This window comes from Osmerus eperlanus, chromosome 8 (assembly GCF_963692335.1).
Source record: "Osmerus eperlanus chromosome 8, fOsmEpe2.1, whole genome shotgun sequence".
Lineage (NCBI taxonomy): Eukaryota > Metazoa > Chordata > Actinopteri > Osmeriformes > Osmeridae > Osmerus > Osmerus eperlanus.
Window position 1 is genome coordinate 659,494 of NC_085025.1, and position 18,975 is coordinate 678,468.

At 53.3% G+C, this 18,975-nt stretch overlaps 1 protein-coding gene across 5 annotated transcripts in view; it reads right to left on the reverse strand.

Annotated features, from left to right (window-relative positions):
- The window catches only part of enah (ENAH actin regulator), a 48,149-nt gene extending 33,727 nt beyond the window's left edge, over nt 1-14,422 (reverse strand). For 4 of the 5 annotated variants that reach the window (XM_062468005.1, XM_062468004.1, XM_062467999.1 and 1 more), the window contains exons 1-3: nt 14,286-14,422; nt 5,524-5,689; nt 3,393-3,570 (exon numbers count right to left, since the gene is read on the reverse strand). In XM_062468005.1, coding sequence (XP_062323989.1) covers nt 3,393-3,570; nt 5,524-5,689; nt 14,286-14,392 — 451 coding nt within the window. In that variant the 5' untranslated portion in view covers nt 14,393-14,422. The remainder of the gene's footprint in view (nt 1-3,392; nt 3,571-5,523; nt 5,690-14,285) is intronic. The other variant, XM_062468006.1, reaches the window with a different exon arrangement.
- Nucleotides 14,423-18,975: the final 4,553 nt, after the last annotated feature.

The window sequence follows — 18,975 nt, forward strand, 5'->3', positions numbered from 1 at the left end:
CCCCCTCCACCCCCTCCACCCCTCCCCCCGCTACACCATGCTACACCGAAGCCTACTTCAAGACATCACAAGAACAAATCTCCAGTCTACTTTTATACAGCTTATACTGAAAAGAATAATGATACAGTTCTGCATGCAGAACCTAGAGGCCTACTTCCAGACCGAAACATTTACATCTATATATACACCCTGAGATATACACATATACACATCTAGATGTATATATCTCCAGTCAGTGATATCAACCTGGCTGGTTGTGTAGGATCTGTGTGTGATCATTCCAGCCTCTAACTCTCCTGTCTCCCCTGCAGGCTGCAGTACCACCAGCTCCCAACAGGGGGAGACAGGAACAGAGGATGAGGTCAGGTTCTAAGTCTGAAACAGAAGTTTTCACCAGCAGAAAGTTACCCTGTCCACTCCTCTACAGAGACAGACATCAACATAATCCAGCCTCTATCTCGAGCCTCCATCTCCAGCCTCCACCTCCAGCCTCCACCTCCAGCCTCCACCTCCAGCCTCTATATCCAGCCTCTATATCCAGCCCCGGACAAGAGCTCCACACACACAGACATAATGTTGACACCCTTACCCTGATGAGACGACATCACCAGGAGAGAGAGAGGGAGAGAGGGAAAGGGAGAGGAAGGGAGAGAGGGAGAGGAAGGGAGAGGAAGGGAGGGAGTAAGAGAGGTGTAAAACAGGGAGAGACTGGAGAAGACAATATGTAGACTCCTATGCAAGTGGAGCTGGAGAACTACACTCAGACTCTCTGGGAGAGAGGGTTAACTACACTCAGACTCTCTGGGAGAGAGGGTTAACTACACTCAGACTCTCTGGGAGAGAGGGTTAACTACACTCAGACTCTCTGGGAGAGAGGGTTAACTACACTCAGACTCTCTGGGAGAGAGGGTTAACTACACTGAAAACAAGTCTGTCGACCTAAACGTCTCGCTGGCAAACAACAGTGCAGGAAACAGTTCAGGCGCATTTTTTTATTGTATTAATCTAACAGACGTTTTGATCCAAAGCGACAAACTGACAGTCCAGCTGAAGATCAAGGATCTGAAGAGCAGATGTCAGGGTGGAGGAACAGTCTGGATTTTATATCACAAGCCACTCCTTATCTCTCCCTCTCTCTTATTTATTGTGTGTGTAACAGGCTTGATCAGGCAGATAAAGAGGGGGTCAAGAGCATGCGCTTGTTTTAGTTTCAAGTAGACCTGAACAAGACTTAGTAAACACACACACTCACCCTGCAACACGCTGCAACACCCTGAGGCCTACATTAGAACACAGGCCAATTACATCCAATTTACGGGTGCACACACATACACAGCACGGCGTGCGAAGGTCGCTAAACAGATGATCTCAGCGCTCCCAGAGGCAGCCTGGCAGAAACTCTTCTCAGCAGAGTGACTGTGTCACTGTGTCATACAAACCGGTACCAAGTTGGTACTCAAACAAAACAAACAGCACCATCCCAGAATATCTGAAGTTACGGTAGTACCTGCTACACCTGCTACACATGCTACACCTGCTACACATGCTACACCTGCTACACCTGCTACACCTGCTACACATGCTACACCTGCTACACATGCTACACCTGCTACACCTGCTACACCTGCTACACATGCTACACATGCTACACCTGCTACACCTGCTACACATGCTACACCTGGTACACCTGCTACACCTGCTACACCTGGTGCACATGCTACACCTGCTACACCTGCTACACCTGCTACACATGCTACACCTGGTACACCTGCTACACCTGCTACACCTGCTACACATGCTACACCTGGTACACCTGCTACACCTGCTACACATGCTACACCTGCTACACATGCTACACCTGCTACACATGCTACACCTGGTGCACATGCTACACCTGGTGCACATGCTACACATGCTACACCTGCTACACCTGGCGCACATGCTACACCTGCTACACATGCTACACCTGGTGCACATGCTACACCTGCTACACATGCTACACCTGCTACACCTGCTACACCTGCTACACCTGCTACACCTGCTACACCTGCTACACATGCTACACCTGCTACACCTGGCGCACATGCTACACATGCTACACATGCTACACCTGGTGCACATGCTACACCTGCTACACCTGCTGCACATGCTACACATGCTACACATGCTACACCTGGTGCACATGCTACACCTGCTACACCTGCTACACCTGCTACACATGCTACACCTGCTACACCTGGTGCACATGCTACACCTGGCGCACATGCTACACCTGCTACACCTGGTGCACATGCTACACCTGCTACACCTGCTACACCTGCTACACCTGCTACACCTGCTACACCTGGTGCACATGCTACACCTGGTGCACATGCTACACCTGGTGCACATGCTACACCTGCTACACCTGCTACACATGCTACACATGCTACACCTGGTGCACATGCTACACCTGGTGCACATGCTACACCTGGTGCACATGCTACACCTGGTGCACATGCTACACCTGGTGCACATGCTACACCTGCTACACCTGCTACACCTGCTACACATGCTACACCTGGTGCACATGCTACACCTGGTGCACATGCTACACCTGCTACACATGCTACACCTGGTGCACATGCTACACATGCTACACATGCTACACCTGGTGCACATGCTACACCTGCTACACATGCTACACCTGCTACACATGCTACACCTGCTACACATGCTACACCTGCTACACATGCTACACCTGCTACACATGCTACACCTGCTACACATGCTACACCTGCTGCACATGCTACACCTGGTGCACATGCTACACCTGGTGCACATGCTACACATGCTACACCTGCTACACATGCTACACCTGGTGCACATGCTACACCTGGTGCACATGCTACACATGCTACACCTGCTACACCTGCTACACCTGCTACACATGCTACACCTGCTACACCTGGTGCCTAGGCAGAGTCAGACAAGCACAGTGTTACCAACACAATCGCTAAAAGTCGCTAGATTAATAAAAAAATCACTAGGGAAGGCGAAAAGTCGCTAAATCTACCGACAAATTTGTTAAATTGGCAACACTGGACAAGCAGCTAATGCTGCAGGCGCTCCGCTCAGACAGGTAGGCCACGCTGCCGGTTTAACCACACCTACCCTAACCAGTACTGAGAGATTTGAACCAGCAACCTTCAAACTACTGACCAACAGCAAGCCATCCAGACAGCTAGCCTCCCAACTAAACAGCCAGCTATCCAGCCAGTCAACTCACCAGCCAGCCAGCAATACTACTAGCTATCCAACTAACCAGCCAGCTATCTAACCAGCAAGCCAGCCAGCTATCTAACCAGCAAGCCAGCCAGCTACCCAGCCATGGTCTTCTCCCCCCGTCTTACCGGAGTCCTGGGCGTTGAGCACCTCCAGAGCGTGCATCATGGCACTAGCAAACACGTTGGCGTCCTCCTTGCTGCCGAAGTTCAGGCCGTACACCTGCCGGGCGTCGCGCCACTGGTGGAAGGTCTGCGTGGCCTGGTTGTACTTCAGACCCTTGGGGATGGCACAGTTTATCACCACCTGGAGAGAGACAAGGTCATACTTTATAACCCTGGTCCATTATACTATCTGTATTTACCAGACATAGTGTAACAATAACCACCTCTCAGCTATCAGGCACAGTGATTCCAGTGCAACAACAATGTCTCAACTTCATCTGGGTTATCAGGAACCTCTGACAACTTTCTGATGGGCCTAGCAGCTTCACCCCCTCTTCTCAGTCCAGCAGAAAGGTGCAGCTCAGCTCATCATTTAGCTCATTAATGTCCCATCTAAAACCAATAGACTATAAATAGTTTCCCCTCACACTGAAGGGGGAGAATCCTCCACACATTGAGTGTGAGGGAGACGTTTAGACTATAGGGCAAGAGGAGAGGAGGAGAGAAGAGAGGAGAGGAGGAGAGGAGAGGAGGAGAGAGAGGAGAGGAGGAGAGAGGAGAGGAGAGGAAAGGAGGAGAGAGGAAAGGAGAGGAGGAGAGAGAGGAGAGAGGAAAGGAGGAGAGAGGAGAGGAGGAGATAGAGGAGAGGAGAGGAGGAGAGAGGAAAGGAGGAGAGGAGAGGAGGAGATAGAGGAGAGGAGGAGAGAGGAAAGGAGGAGAGGAGAGGAGGAGAGAGAGGAAGAGAGAGAGGAAAGGAGGAGAGAGGAGAGGAGAGAGAGGGAGAGAGAGAAAGAGAGGAGGAGGAGGAGGGTCTAATGACTCGCCCTGCTCTGGCCTGCCGCCATGGGGGAGAGTTAATAAGTAAGACAGAGAGGATTGTGGGATTGATGATGTAACACATGCAGGGCCGTATCCCACAGGAGGAATTCTTCACCTTACTGTCACTCACACACACACACATCAAATATAAAGTCAACAGAGAGAGTCTCCTGAGACCATGTAGCACGCACACACTCACACACACCATGGCCTTGTGCGGCCACTATCTATCAGAACCTACAGAGGCCTGGAGGGGATGGATACTGCAGACCTCAGAGAGAGAGAGAGAGAGAGAGAGAGAGAGAGACGGAGAGAGAGGGGGGAGAGAGGGAGAGAGAGAGATGGAGAGAGACAGAGAGAGAGAGAACAGCTTGACGCAGCATTCAGGGGTCATCTATCCACTGTTACAATGACTCACCAGATGAGACTGATACATGGTGACAGAGAGAGAAATGGGAGGGAGAGACAGAGAGAGACAGACTGAGAGGGGGTGATCAGCTGCCTGTGTATGGAAGCTGTGAGTGGTTTCTTGTGAGCTCAGCTACAACCCTGAGCTTGGCCAGACCTGGGTCAAAACTCCTCCTCAGCCTGATAGAACCTCTACTAGACTGATGAAGAACAGCAGCCCAGCAAACTCTGGCTCCATCCAGGGCCGGCCCGACCCAATAAACAAATCAAACATTTGTTTACGGCCCTGTGATTGGTTCGCCCCCCCCCCCCCAATTTTTTGTTTGTTTGTAAAAACAAATGTTTTTGCCAATCAATGGGCCCCATACCCTATTTTAGTTTAGGGCCCCCAAAACCCTAGGGCCTACCCTGCAGATAACTACCCTGGCTCCATGAATCAGAAACTATTTAGCAAAGTTTTCTGTGCTAACAAAGTTAGCACAGAAAACTTTGTGCTAACAAAGTTAGCACAGAGACCATCCCCCCCCGCACCCCCCCTGACCTGGTGCCCCCCCTCCACCTGGTGCCCCCCCCCTCACCTGGTGCCCCCCCCCCATCACCTGGTGGTCCCCCCCTGACCTGGTGCCCCCCCTCCACCTGGTGCCCCCCCCCTCACCTGGTGCCCCCCCCCATCACCTGGTGGTCCCCCCCCGACCTGGTGCCCCCCTCACCTGGTGCCCCCCTGACCTGGTGCCCCCCTCACCTGGTGCCCCCCTCACCTGGTGCCCCCTTGACCTGGTGCCCCCCTCACCTGGTCCCCCTTGACCTGGTGCCCCCTCACCTGGTCCCCCCCTCACCTGGTCCCCCCCTCACCTGGTCCCCCCCTCACCTGGTGGTCCTGTATCTTGCGTCCCACCACCCTGAAGGCGTTGTTGCCGGTGTGGTGGTAGATGTGCACCCTGCTGAAGCCCGTGGAGCCCCCTGCTGGAACCCACTTCTTGTTGGCGTCATCGTACACCATGACCGCTGCCCGCGCCTGGCAGATACTCTGTTCACTGGAGGAGGGGGGGAGATACAGGTCAGCTACATTAACAAAAGGAGACATTATGATTAACACACACACATTTAAAGACCTTTTGAAACTTTTTTTTTCTAAAGCATTTGTTCCACCTTTTGAAACTTTTGGACCTTTGAAAGATCCAAAGATCACAGTGGAAGGTGAGGAGACAGGAGGAGAGGGGAAAGGGAAACAGTAGAGTAAATGAGTACTTGATGAGGACTCTACCCCATCTCTGGACACCCATATCTCTGTTCCTGTGCTACATCAGCCCCCTCTATCTCCCCAACCCCATCACACAGCAAAGCGAGCCACCATGGTAAACATGGAACTTGCCTGTTCTCAGCAAATGATCTCTGTTGCCATAACAGAAAATACGAGCGCTTGTTCAAAACTCCCTGGAACAGTTCTGATAGTGTTTGTGTGTGAATGTTTGTGTGTGTGCATGTTTGTGTGTGTGTGTGTGTGTGTGTATGTGGTGGTGGTGTGTGTGAGTTTTCCACTGAGAACATTCTAGCTTGTTCAGCTCAGACTCCGTCCTCTCCCCCTCCCTCTCCCTCTCTACCGCACCAGAGAGACTGTGATTTCAGGACACTAGCAGAGTACGATCTCTCTCTGGAAGGACATGGGAGAGTTGTGGCTAGAAGTGAGGATTAGGACTAGGACTAGGGCTGGGGGGAGAGAAAGAGAGAGAGGGAGAGGGGAAAGAGAGGGAGAACGAGAGAAACGGAAAGCATACAGCACAACCTGAGAAAGATCAGGCAACTAACTAGCCTGGTGGCTAACTAACACCATCTAGCTTCTAGAAAATACCGGATCTTGACCTGCCTGCTCAGCACTCTGGCTGGCTGGTGTGTGGTTGTATGTAAACTATGTTTTAGAGGAGGAAACACAGGCATGTCTGTAGCCTCAGAACATCTGGAAGATATTAGGAGGGAGCGGAGGAGGGGAAGAGAAGAGGAGGGGGGAGAGGAGGAAGAGGGGAGGGAGGGAGAGGAGGAGTGGGAGAGAGAGAGGAGGAGGGGGGAGAGAGAGAGGAGGAGGGAGAGAGGAGGGTGGGAGAGAGAGAGGAGGGGGGAGAGGAGGAGGAGGAGAGAGGAGGAGGGGGAGAGAGAGGAGGAGGGGAGAGAAGAGAGGGGGAGAGAGGAGGAGGGGAGGAGAGGAGGAGGGGGAGAGAGAGAGAGGAGGGGTGAGAGAGGAGGAGGGGGGAGAGAGAGAGGATGAGGGGGGAGAGAGGAGGAGGGGGGGGAGGAGGGGGAGGAGAGGAGGAGGGGAGGGAGAGGAGAGGGGGGAGAGAGGAGGGGGGGAGAGGAGGAGGGGGGAAAGGAGGAGGGGGAGGAGGATGGGGGAGAGAGAGAGGAGGAGGTGGAGGAGAGGAGGAGGGGGGGAGAGGAGGAGGGGTGAGAGAGAGAGGAGGAGGGGATGAGAGAGAGAGGAGGAGGGAGAGAGGAGGAGGGGGGAGAAGAGAGAGGAGGGGGGAGAGGAGGAGGGGGAGAGGAGGAGGGGGAGGAGGATGGGGGAGAGAGAGAGGAGGAGGTGGAGGAGAGGAGGAGGGGGGAGAGGAGGAGGGGGGAGAGAGAGAGGAGGAGAGAGGAGGAGGGGGAGAGAGAGAGGAGGAGGGAGAGAGGAGGAGGGAGAGAGGAGGAGGGGGGAGAGAGAGAGGAGGAGGGAGAGGAGGAGGGGGAGAGAGAGAGGAGGAGAGAGGAGAGAGAGGAGGGGGAGAGCAGAGAGGAGGAGGGAGAGAGGAGGAGGGGGGAGAGAGAGGAGGAGGGGGGAGAGAGAGAGGAGGGGGGAGAGAGAGAGAGGAGGAGGGGGGAGAGAGAGGAGGGGAAGAAAAGAGGAGGAGGGGGGAGAGAGAGAGGAGGAGGGGAGAGAGAGAGGAGGAGGAAAGAGGAGGAGGGGGAGAGAGAGAGGAGGGGGGGAGAGGAGGAGGGGGGAGAGAGAGAGGAGGAGGGGGGAGAGAGAGAGAGGAGGAGGGGAGGAAGAAAAGAGGAGGACAGCATTAGTGGTAGAGGCCGAGGTCAGAGCTGTTTTTACATGGTAAAACTGGACTCACTCACACAGTCTGAGATATCCATCACACTGACCATGCATGTTGGTACTAAGGGCACTACAGAGTAGGGATGCAGCGATTAACCGCTTTGACTCTTAACTTTATGGTACATTACTGTTCTATGAACAACGGTTGCACAGTGAGGAAATTAAAATAAATACTGCCAGAGTTCAGTGCAAACAGTTCTGGAGAATTCAGTTTCCCTGTTTCACCTTCAGCGCGCCTGCACAAAATCATGACGTTTTCTCCTGTTGCTAGCTTGAGCTGATGGTATGCCTGATGGTAAGGTGATTTATCATTGCATGTGTTAGTGTACCTACTTTTCATCAGCATAACGTACATTTCTTGTTGTTTAGTATGTTTAGATTTCAGAGGTTTTATTGCCCCATCGTTAGTCAGATGCTAATTCTAGCTTTCGCCCTGTTTTCAGAGTTCCTGTGTAACAGCTAATGCGTGTAGTGAGCCTAATTTACTAATGTATCCAAATTGGCTATGCACACGACAGTGATATGTAGGTGTTTCAGACTGTGATATGTAGCTGTTTCAGACAGTGATATGTAGGTGCTTCAGACAGTGATATGTAGGTATTTCAGACAGTGATATGTAGGTGTTTCAGACAGTGATATGTAGCTGTTTCAGACAGTGATATGTAGGTGTTTCAGACAGTGATATGTAGGTATTTCAGACAGTGATATGTAGGTGTTTCAGACAGTGATATGTAGGTGTTTCAGACAGTGATATGTATGTATTTCCGGGGGGGAAATAGGACGGGTCTAGAACTTCCGGTTAAGTTTGAAACGTGACTTTTAATAACCAGAACAGGTTATGTTAACCCTTAGCTATTGCTCTCTTAACCCTGCACTCAGATTGTGCAGCTTCTCACTTGTTTTCTTATTTTTTTCATCGACCGATAACACTAACAGGTCGCCCTCACGGACATCTGTACAATGTTGTACAATAAAACCTCAAATTTAAGAATTGTATGTGATTTTATACATCCCTAGTGTTGTGAAATAAATTCATGCATAATCGTTAAACCTTGATTATTCCTCAGACTATAATTGTACCATCTATAAACGTTGCATCCCTACAGAGTTACCGTAACCGCATATCAAGCATTACAACACTGAACCCCAACTATAGGCTACAACATGCTTTTAAAAGGATACCGCTAAAACAGGCTACAGCTAGCATATATGGGCTTACGTTCACATTTTCAGGACATAGCTATCAGATGTTAGCCACCCCTGGCCAGCTTGAACAGTCTGATGATAGCTAATATATCTAAACTGCTGCTAGAACAACCCTTCGAGCTTTCTGACCGTCTTGGTGGGAAAGTGAAACAATTTTAGGCTCGCTACGATTTAAACATGATATTTATTTACAACAATAGCGCCACAGGGGAACAAACACGAACACACCCAACTACTTCAACCTGGTCCCAACCAGCAGCCCGCCTGGTCTTCAATCTACCCAGACGCTCCCATGTTACCCCGCTCCTCATCTCCCTCCACTGGGTTCCCATCACGGCCCGTATCAGATTCAAGACCCTGGTACTGACCTTCCGAGCAGTGAACGGGACTGCACCCGACTACATCAAGTCTCTCCTCCAGCCTTACACCCCCACCCGCCACCTACGGTCTTCTTCTGACAACCGTCTGGTGGTCCCACCTCTCAAGTGCGCCCGCTCCCAACACAAGCTCTTCTCCTGTCTGGCCCCCCAATGATGGAATCATCTCCCCACCTCCATCCGAGATACTGCCTGTCTCGACCAGCCGCAACCTATCTGAACAATGCCCTCAAGAGCGTCAACGCCCGGTTTCATTGACAATGAATTGGAAGCCGCCGCCCCGCGCCGCCCAGCGCCGCCCCGCGCCGCCCAGCGCCGCCCCGCGCCGCTGTAGTGGACACGCAGGGTTAGTTAACCTCCTCAGAATGAGTCGGACAACACTGCAGCACAGTATAGTTATGAAGGCATTCTGTCCTTGTCGATCTGAATACGATAAATACACTGCCTGTTTCTGAGCATGCTGAATTATGTAACAGTGCGGGGAGAGAGAGTAGATAATCCAATGTAGTGTTGCTGTAACAAAACAGCAAAAATACAGGCAGAACCTGTTTTCACAAATTATATTTACCCTGTGTCTGTGAGAGCTCTCCATTCTTTTTTATAGCATCAACCTACACACTCCACACACACACACACACACACACTCCACACACACACACACACTCCACACACACACACACACACACACACTCCACACACACACACACACTCCACACACACACACACACACACACACACACACACACCACACACACACACTCCACACACACACGCACACACACTCCACACACACACACACACACTCCACACACACACACACACACACACACACACACACACTCAGGGGGAGCACAGAAGCCAGTCTGCCAGAGTTCTATCCCCCTGTGAGACCCCAAGCAGGAATGCAAGGAGGGGGTGCTGGTGTGTGTGTTGCGCTGGTGTGTGTGGGAGTCAGGTGGCTGAGCGGTGAGGGAGTCGGGCTAGCAATCCGAAGGTTGCCAGTTCGATTCCCGGTCATGCCAACTGTCGTTGTGTCCTTGGGCAAGGCACTTCACCCTACTTGCCTCGGGGGAATGTCCCTGTACTTACTGTAAGTCGCTCTGGATAAGAGCGTCTGCTAAATGACTAAATGTAAATGTAAATGTGTGTGATGTGCTAGTGTGTGTGTTGTGCTGGTGTGTGTGATGAATGACAGTTCCTCATGGTCTACTGGTTTTGTACAGGCATGTACAGCGAGGAGCAGCACATACACACATACCTCCGCTCAAAGTCTTTTTATAGGCTGAGCTGAGAGCCGACAGTCATCACCTTAGCAACACAGCCCAACGAACGTGGGCGGGTTTTTATGTGGATTCCTTCAGCTACATCGAGGGGAGGGAGAGAGAGGGAGGGAGAGATAAAGACACCCATCTCTGCCATTCATCCTAATATTTCACAAATCCACACTCTCAAGGCCATGAATAGATCAGCTTGAAGGATACAAGCTGTGTGAATGTGAGAGTGTGTGTGTAGGAGTGAAAGAGGGAGAGTGAGTGAGTGATGAAGCCACAGTCAGGGGTCTGATTGTCTCCCTCCACTAGTGACCAGTAGCTGCTTGCCTGGTCTGGTCTAGTCTACACACACACACACACACGCTCTCTCTCTCTCTCTTCTCTCCCCCTTTCTCCCCCATCCCTCTCCCTGTCCCCTCCCTCTCCCATCCCCTCCCTCTCCCCTCTCTCTCCCTCCTCTCTCCCTCCTCTCTCTCCCCTCCCTCTCCCCTCTCTCTCCCCTCTCTCTCCCCTCTCTCTCCCCTCCCTCTCCCCTCTCTCTCCCCTCTCTCTTCCCTCTCTCGTGATGGGGTGGGATCATGTAGGAGCCCACTCCTCAGAGCTGGGCAGCATGGCCTAAAAATACACACCTCTCTCAGCCATGAGTCACCATCAACACCAGATTAGGTGGGAAACAGACAGAGGGAAGAGAAAGGGAGGGTGAGAGAGAGATGAAAGAGAGAAAGTGAGAGTAAGTGCCAAAATTCATTCATGCTGCAAGCTGCCTGGACAGGACACTGTGTAAAAACAGCTTGCGTGTGTGCATGTTCATGTGTGTGTGTGTGATACTGCCATCTCCTCTGGGTCTATATATACCAGGGCAGGGCTGAGGAACTGGCAGCCAAGCAGAGAGCTCCTCTCTACAAAGACACATCCTCTTTACATACACACCCTCTCTACAAACACACCCTCTCTACAGAGACACATCCTCTCTACAGAGACACATCCTCTTTACAGACACACCCTCTCTACAGACACACCCTCTCTACAGAGACACATCCTCTCTACAGAGACACATCCTCTCTATAGACACATCCTCTCTAAAGAGACACACCCTCTCTACAGAGACACACCCTCTCTACAGAGACACACCCTCTCTACAGAGACACACCCTCTCTACAGAGACACACCCTCTCTACAGACACACCCTCTCTACAGACACACCCTCTCTACAGACACACCCTCTCTACAGACACACCCTCTCTACAAAGACACATCCTCTCTACAGACACACCCTCTCTACAGACACACACTCTCTACAGAGACACACTGTCTCTACAGAGACAGAGCATTTCTTATCCTTTGATCCTTGGTTCTACTTTCTATATACACTATTTGTATGTCGCTTCAGTTAAAACGTTTTAAAACTTCCTTCACAGAGCACTCATCCTCAGGTAACACATAGTCCGCAGGCGACACAGGTGTGTGTGTGTGTGTGGTGTGGGTGAGTGTGGTGAGTGTGTGTGCGTGTAATGTCCAGTGCATACATGCCCGTGTGTGTATCTGTGTGCAGTACAGCAGGGTGGCAGGCTGTTGATGAAGTGTGATGAGAGTGTTCCTGCCCCACTTCCTACTGAGGGGGAGGGGGCGGGGGGTAACTACGGGGGCAGGAGGGTAACTAGGGCTCCTGTGGGCAACCATTCAGAGCAGAACACACAGGGGCTTGATGAGAGAGGGCTGGACCTCACCCTGGAAACCTCTCATCACCAGGCTAACACCTTGACCCTGGGCTGGGGCACACCTCACACACTCCTGGGCTGGACAAGGGCTAGCACACACACACACACACACACCTCTGCTGTTCACTTCTGGTTCGCCATCTGGCACAGGCGCACACAGGCGCACACACACAGAGGCTGGTCTAGTCTGCATGAGCAGGACCCAGAGGCTGGTCTAGTCTGCATGAGCAGGACACATAGGCTGGTCTAGTCTGCATGAGCAGGACCCAGAGGCTGGTCTGCGTGAGGAGGACCCAGAGGCTGGTTTTCTCACTGTGAGGGGCTCAAAGTGCCTGTGTAGTTGTTAGCAGCGGTAGCTAAGCTAACAGAGAGAATTCGCTAGCGCAGCCCTCACCTCGTCCATTCCAGACTCCTGCAGAACAGTCTCAGAGCCCCTGAGAGAGCTGGAACCAACCAGGGCTAGGGGGGAGGGCAGGAGGCTGGGGGGGGGGACAGGGAGGCTGGTGGGAGACAGGGAGGCTGGGGGGGAGGGCAGGAGGCTGGGGGGGGGACAGGGAGGCTGGTGGGAGACAGGGAGGCTGGGGGGGAGGGCAGGAGGCTGGGGGGGGGGACAGGGAGGCTGGTGGGAGACAGGGAGGCTGGGGGGAGGCTGGAAGACGCCACATTAGGAGTGAATGATCAACTCTGTTCACATCAGAAGAAACTGCTATAATTGTCATGTAGGAGGATCATTAAACGCATCAGTTTGAGTCCTCAATCTAACAATGTTAATCATCACACACTGTCACAAGCTACAACCTTCAACATCATATTGATGGGGGGTGACTCTGGTCTGTGGTTTGTCCTCTCTACAAGCAGCTTTACAGTGCTCAGGAGCTAAACATACTATACATGTATATACATACTGTACATGTATATACATACTGTACATGTATATACATACTGTACATGTGTTTAAAGCGCAACACATCTGAACAATGGTGGCTCTTCAAAGCCTGACCAGGGACCAGCCTCCTGTCTGTCCAACACTAGTCTCTAACCCAGACCACTAGAACAGTCTCTAACCCAGACCACTAGAACAGTCTCTAACCCAGACCACTAGAACAGTCCCTAACCCAGACCACTAGAACAGTCTCTAACCCAGACCACTAGAACAATCTCTAACCCAGACCACTAGAACAGTCTCTAACCCAGACCACTAGAACAGTCTCTAACCCAGACCACTAGAACAGTCCCTAACCCAGACCACTAGAACAGTCTCTAACCCAGACCACTAGAACAGTCCCTAACCCAGACCACTAGAACCGTCTCTAACCCAGACCACTAGAACAGTCTATAACCCAGAGAACAGTCTCTAACCCTGACCACTAGAACAGTCTATAACCCTGACCACTAGAACAATCTCTAACCCAGACCAGTAGAACAGTCTCTAACCCAGACCACTAGAACAGTCTCTAACCCAGACCACTAGAACAGTCCCTAACCCAGACCCCTAGAACAGTCTATAACCCAGACCACTAGAACAGTCTCTAACCCAGACCCCTAGGACGTTCTCTAACCTAGACCACTAGAACAGTCCCTAACCCAGACCACTAGAACAGTCTATAACCCAGACCCCTAGAACAGTCTATAACCCAGACCCCTAGAACAGTGTCTAACCACGACCACTAGAACAGTCTATAACCCAGACCCCTAGAACAGTGTCTAACCACGACCACTAGAACATTCTCTAACCTTGACCACTAGAACAGTCTCTAACCCAGACCACTAGAACAGTCTCTAACCCAGATCACTAGAACAGTCCCTAACCCAGACTCCTAGAACAGTCTATAACCCAAGCCCCTAGACAGTCTATAACCCAGACCACTAGAACAGTCTCTAACCCAGACCCCTAGAACAGTGTCTAACCACGACCACTAGAACATTCTCTAACCAGACCAAAACAGCCTTCCACCCCAGAGAGCCAGCAGGCAGGTACATACCGGAACAGTTCCATCTTCAGGTCCATTGTGGAAGACGAGACACATCTTTCACTGAGGATGAAGGTAGCAGCCTGGCAGTGAGAGGAGCTGGAGGACTGGAGGTGCATGGTTCTATCCTGAGTGCCTCCTCCTCTGCTCCTCTCCTCCTCCTCTCCTCCTCCTCTCCTCCTCCTCTCCTCCTCTCCTCCTCTCCTCCTCCTCTCCTCCTCCTCTATTCCTCCTCTCCTCCTCTATTCCTCTATTCCTCCGTCCCTGCTGCCAGCTGCAGCCAACAGGCTTTGTTTGTCCGTCCGTTTCTCTCTCTCTCCCCCTCTCTCTCTCCCTCTCTCCCTCTCCTTCTCCCTCTCTCTACTCAGGGGGACTCATGGTGTTGTGGAGCTGCGTCCTAAAGCACATCATCCCAAGCGTGTTCCCTCCGCTGTCGGTGTCGTTCGTAAGCAGGCAGACAGGCAGAAAGACAGGCAGGCAGAGAGACAGGCAGGTAGAGAAGCAGACAGTCCGCGGGTCCCTCCTTCATGCCAACAGACGAATGTCTGAATCCCGTTTCTCCATGGTGGAGCTGGGTAACCAGGCAACAGGCAGCCGGTGCTGATGCGGTTGTTAGGGAGGAAGATCTTGTTTGGAAAGAGGATGGAAACAGAGCGAAGACAGAGAGAGAGCACTGGAGCTGAGATCAGCCTTTTACTCTTTACTATCTCTCTCTGTTTCTGTCTCGCTATATTCCTCTGTCGCTCTGTCTCTCTGTCTCTCTGTCTCTCTCGCTCTCTCTCTCTCTCTTCCTCCCTCACAGGCTCATTCCTTTCATCTTCCACTCTACATCTCCACCCCCACCTCCTCCCTCTGCTCCCTCTGCTCCCCGTCTCTCTAGAATATGATAATACGACTTGTGATGATGTGCAGCCAGAATAACTGCTGTGTTTGGTGACATTTTTACCAAGGCTTCCCCAGCCCCCCCCCGCCCCCCAATGTGCTCTGTGTCAGTAGGTAGCTTGCAATGAAGATGAGGACGATAACACCAACATGGTAACACAGACATCAACGGTGGTTCCTGTGTGCAGTCAAACCCTGGTATCTCCCTTGTGATGCCCGCCAGTGGACCATTAAACCAAGACGCTATGCTGGAGGTTCAAAAGGGGTCCAAACCCTTCTGTATTCTTATGTAACGCCACCCCCCCACCCCCCCCACACACCCCACACACCCCCCACACACAGCAGTGAGAGAAGGACATTATTGTTGGAGGTCAAAGTGGCAGGCTAGACGCAGCTCTGGCCTAACACAACACACATCCTACAGCACCCAGTCTCCCACACACAACCTTGAGTCAAATGAAGTCATGCTCACATGCACACACACACACAGCCCAACCCACCAGTCAGTGCCTGACAGGAGAGGAGAGGGAGAGAGAGAGGGGAGAGAGAGGGGAGAGAGAGGGGAGAGGAGTCTGGTAGGTGCCCCTGGGGAGGTGTGTCATACTTACTGAATGTCACCACAGGTGTCTGAGCGCGCAGGTGACTCATACTCTCCCTGCTCTCTCCTCTCTCTCCCTCCCTCCTCTCTCTATCTCCTCTTTCTCTCACCCTCCTATCACTCTCTCCTCTCCCTCCCTCCCTCTCCCCAACACAAACTGCACAATGACACACAAACAAGCTCTCAACTCAAGAGGTCCTGCTCACATACACACCTCTTTAGCTGTACACACACAAACACACAGAGAGTAGAGAGACAGCAGAGGAGATAACACCACTATCAGCAGGCCATGAATGATTCAGTTATTCACCTATCACGCCTTCAGCCTGGATCAAGCAGGTGGGGAGACAGGGAGAGAGAGAGAGGGGGGAGAGAGAGAACCAGGGCGAGCAAGAGAGAGAGTGTGAGAAAGAGCAAGAGAGAAATCGGTTCATCCTGACAGATCACTTCCAGCTGCCCCCCATGACATCAGCTCAGCTTGAAATCCATCCCCCCCCCCTTCTGAGGGGACATCACTCAGAGCCCCCCCCCCTCCCTTCATCTACATCTAGGATAGCCTGGGGAGCTGTGTTACAGTAGAGGAGGAGAGAGAGAGAGAGGTGTGTTACAGTAGAGGAGGAGAGAGAGAGAGAGGTGTGTTACAGTAGAGGAGGAGAGAGAGAGAGAGGTGTGTTACAGTAGAGGAGGAGAGAGAGAGAGAGGTGTGTTACAGTAGAGGAGGAGAGAGAGAGAGAGGTGTGTTACAGTAGAGGAGGAGAGAGAGAGAGAGGTGTGTTACAGTAGAGGAGGAGAGAGAGAGAGAGGTGTGTTACAGTAGAGGAGGAGAGAGAGAGAGAGGTGTGTTACAGTAGAGACAGCTGGTCAACATCACAAGGCTGGTGTGTTTTGGTGGGGAGGGTAACCTCACACCTCCTGTACCCCGGGGGGGGGGGAGCAGGGTGGAGGAGGGGGAGCAGGGTGGAGGAGGGGAGCAGGGTGGAGGAGGGGAGCAGGGTGGAGGGGGGGAGCAGGGTGGAGGGGGGAGCAGGGTGGAGGAGGGGGAGCAGGGTGGAGGAGGAGGGGGAGCAGGGTGGAGGGGGGGAGCAGGGTGGAGGAGGTGGAGCAGGGTGGAGGAGGGGGAGCAGGGTGGAGGGGAGGGAGCAGGGTGGAGGGGGGGGAGCAGGGTGGAGGGGGGAGCAGGTGGAGGAGGTGGAGCAGGGTGGAGGAGGGGGAGGGGGTGGAGGGGGGGAGCAGGGTGGAGGAGGTGGAGCAGGGTGGAGGAGGGGGAGCAGGGTGGAGGGGAGGGAGCAGGGTGGAGGAGGGGGAGCAGGGTGGAGGGGGGGGAGCAGGGTGGAGGAGGGGGAGCAGGGTGGAGGAGGGGGACCAGGTGGAGGAGGGAGAGCAGGGTGGAGGAGGGGGAGCAGGGGAGAGCAGGAGGAGGGGGAGCAGGGTGGAGGAGGGGGAGCAGGGTGGAGGAGGTGGAGCAGGGTGGAGGAGGGGGAGCAGGGTGGAGGAGGGGGAGCAGGGTGGAGGAGGTGGAGCAGGGTGGAGGAGGGGGAGCAGGTGGAGGAGGGGGAGCAGGGTGGAGGAGGGGAGCAGGGTGGAGGAGGGGAGCAGGGGAGCAGGGTGGAGGAGGGGGAGCAGGTGGAGGAGGGGGAGCAGGGTGGAGGAGGTGGAGCAGGGTGGAGGAGGGGGAGCAGGGTGGAGAGGGGAGCAGGGGGAGCAGGGTGGAGGAGGGGAGCAGGGTGAGGAGGTGGAGCAGGGTGGAGGAGGGGGAGCAGGGGGAGCAGGGTGGAGGAGGGGAGCAGGGTGGAGGAGGTGGAGCAGGGTGGAGGAGGGGGGAGCAGGGTGGAGGAGGTGGAGGAGGGGAGCAGGGGGAGCAGGGTGGAGGAGGGGGAGCAGGGTGGAGAGGGGAGCAGGGTGGAGGAGTGGAGCAGGGTGGAGCAGGGTGGAGGAGGGGGAGCAGGGTGAGGAGGGGGAGCAGGGTGGAGGAGGGGGAGCAGGGTGGAGGAGGTGAGCAGGGTGGAGGAAGGGAGCAGGGTGGAGGAGGTGGAGCAGGGTGAGCAGGGTGGAGGAGGGGGAGCATGGTGGAGGAGGGGGAGCAGGGTGGAGGAGGGGGGAGCAGGGTGAGGTGAGCAGGGTGGAGGAGGTGGAGCAGGGTGGAGGAGGGGGAGCAGGGTGGAGGAGGGGGAGCAGGGTGGAGGAGGGGGAGCAGGGTGGAGGAGAAGCTATATGGAGCTCTGCTCCGCTGACATCAGCAGAGTAAATCACTGATGGAGCCAGCTGACACTCTCCTACTGGTATACCCAGAATACCTAGAGGGAAGGAGGGGGGGGGGGGGAAGAGAGAGAGAGATAGAGAGAGAGGGGGGGAGGGAGGGAGAGGGAGGTGTGTTACAGTAGAGGAGGAGAGAGAGAGAAAGAGAGAGAGAGAGAGAGAGAGAGAGAGAGAGAGAGGATAGAGAGAGAGAGGGGCGGGAGGGAGGGGGGGAGGACTTCTTCCAGTCCAGACACAAGCAGGATAAGCCTCCAGATCACTCCAGGGTTGTGTAGATTTGACTGTTGTGTATATATTTACAGTGTTGTATGTATAGAATGCCTGTAGAAGGTTTCACACAGCTCTGCCAGTCACCCCAGTCACAGAACAACATTGTGGATTCACCACAATCTCACACACACACACCTGTCACCATGATCACCTCACAGTCTATACCTATCCCACAATAGGAGCAGTGATATCATTGTTGCTGGGCCTTCCTGACAGCTAGCCAGTCTCTCACTGACCCTGAAGACAGACATACAGACAGACAGACAGACAGACAGACAGAGACAGACAGGGAAACAGACAGACAGGGAGACGGAGAGAGACAGGGAGAGAGAGAGGTCCCACCAGGCAGATATCAACAAGCCACATGTGAGTGTTAACTCTGGAAGTCTGCCCCCCCACCCCATCTGCTACTGCCCAGCAGATGGGGTGTCCAACTGCCTGAAGCTGAGACTGACACACACACACAATGGAACAGGACTTATAGAACGCAGCAGCTTGAAAAGAAAATGACCAACAATAAGTAACACACTCACACACCAACATTCACAAGCATAGTTCTAACAGTCAGTCAAGTCTGTATTTAGAAGCCACATTGCAAAATAACCATATCTCAGGCATGCATACACACATACATACACATGGGGATATACTGTATATTTATATATATATACACACACACACACGTATATTTCCAGT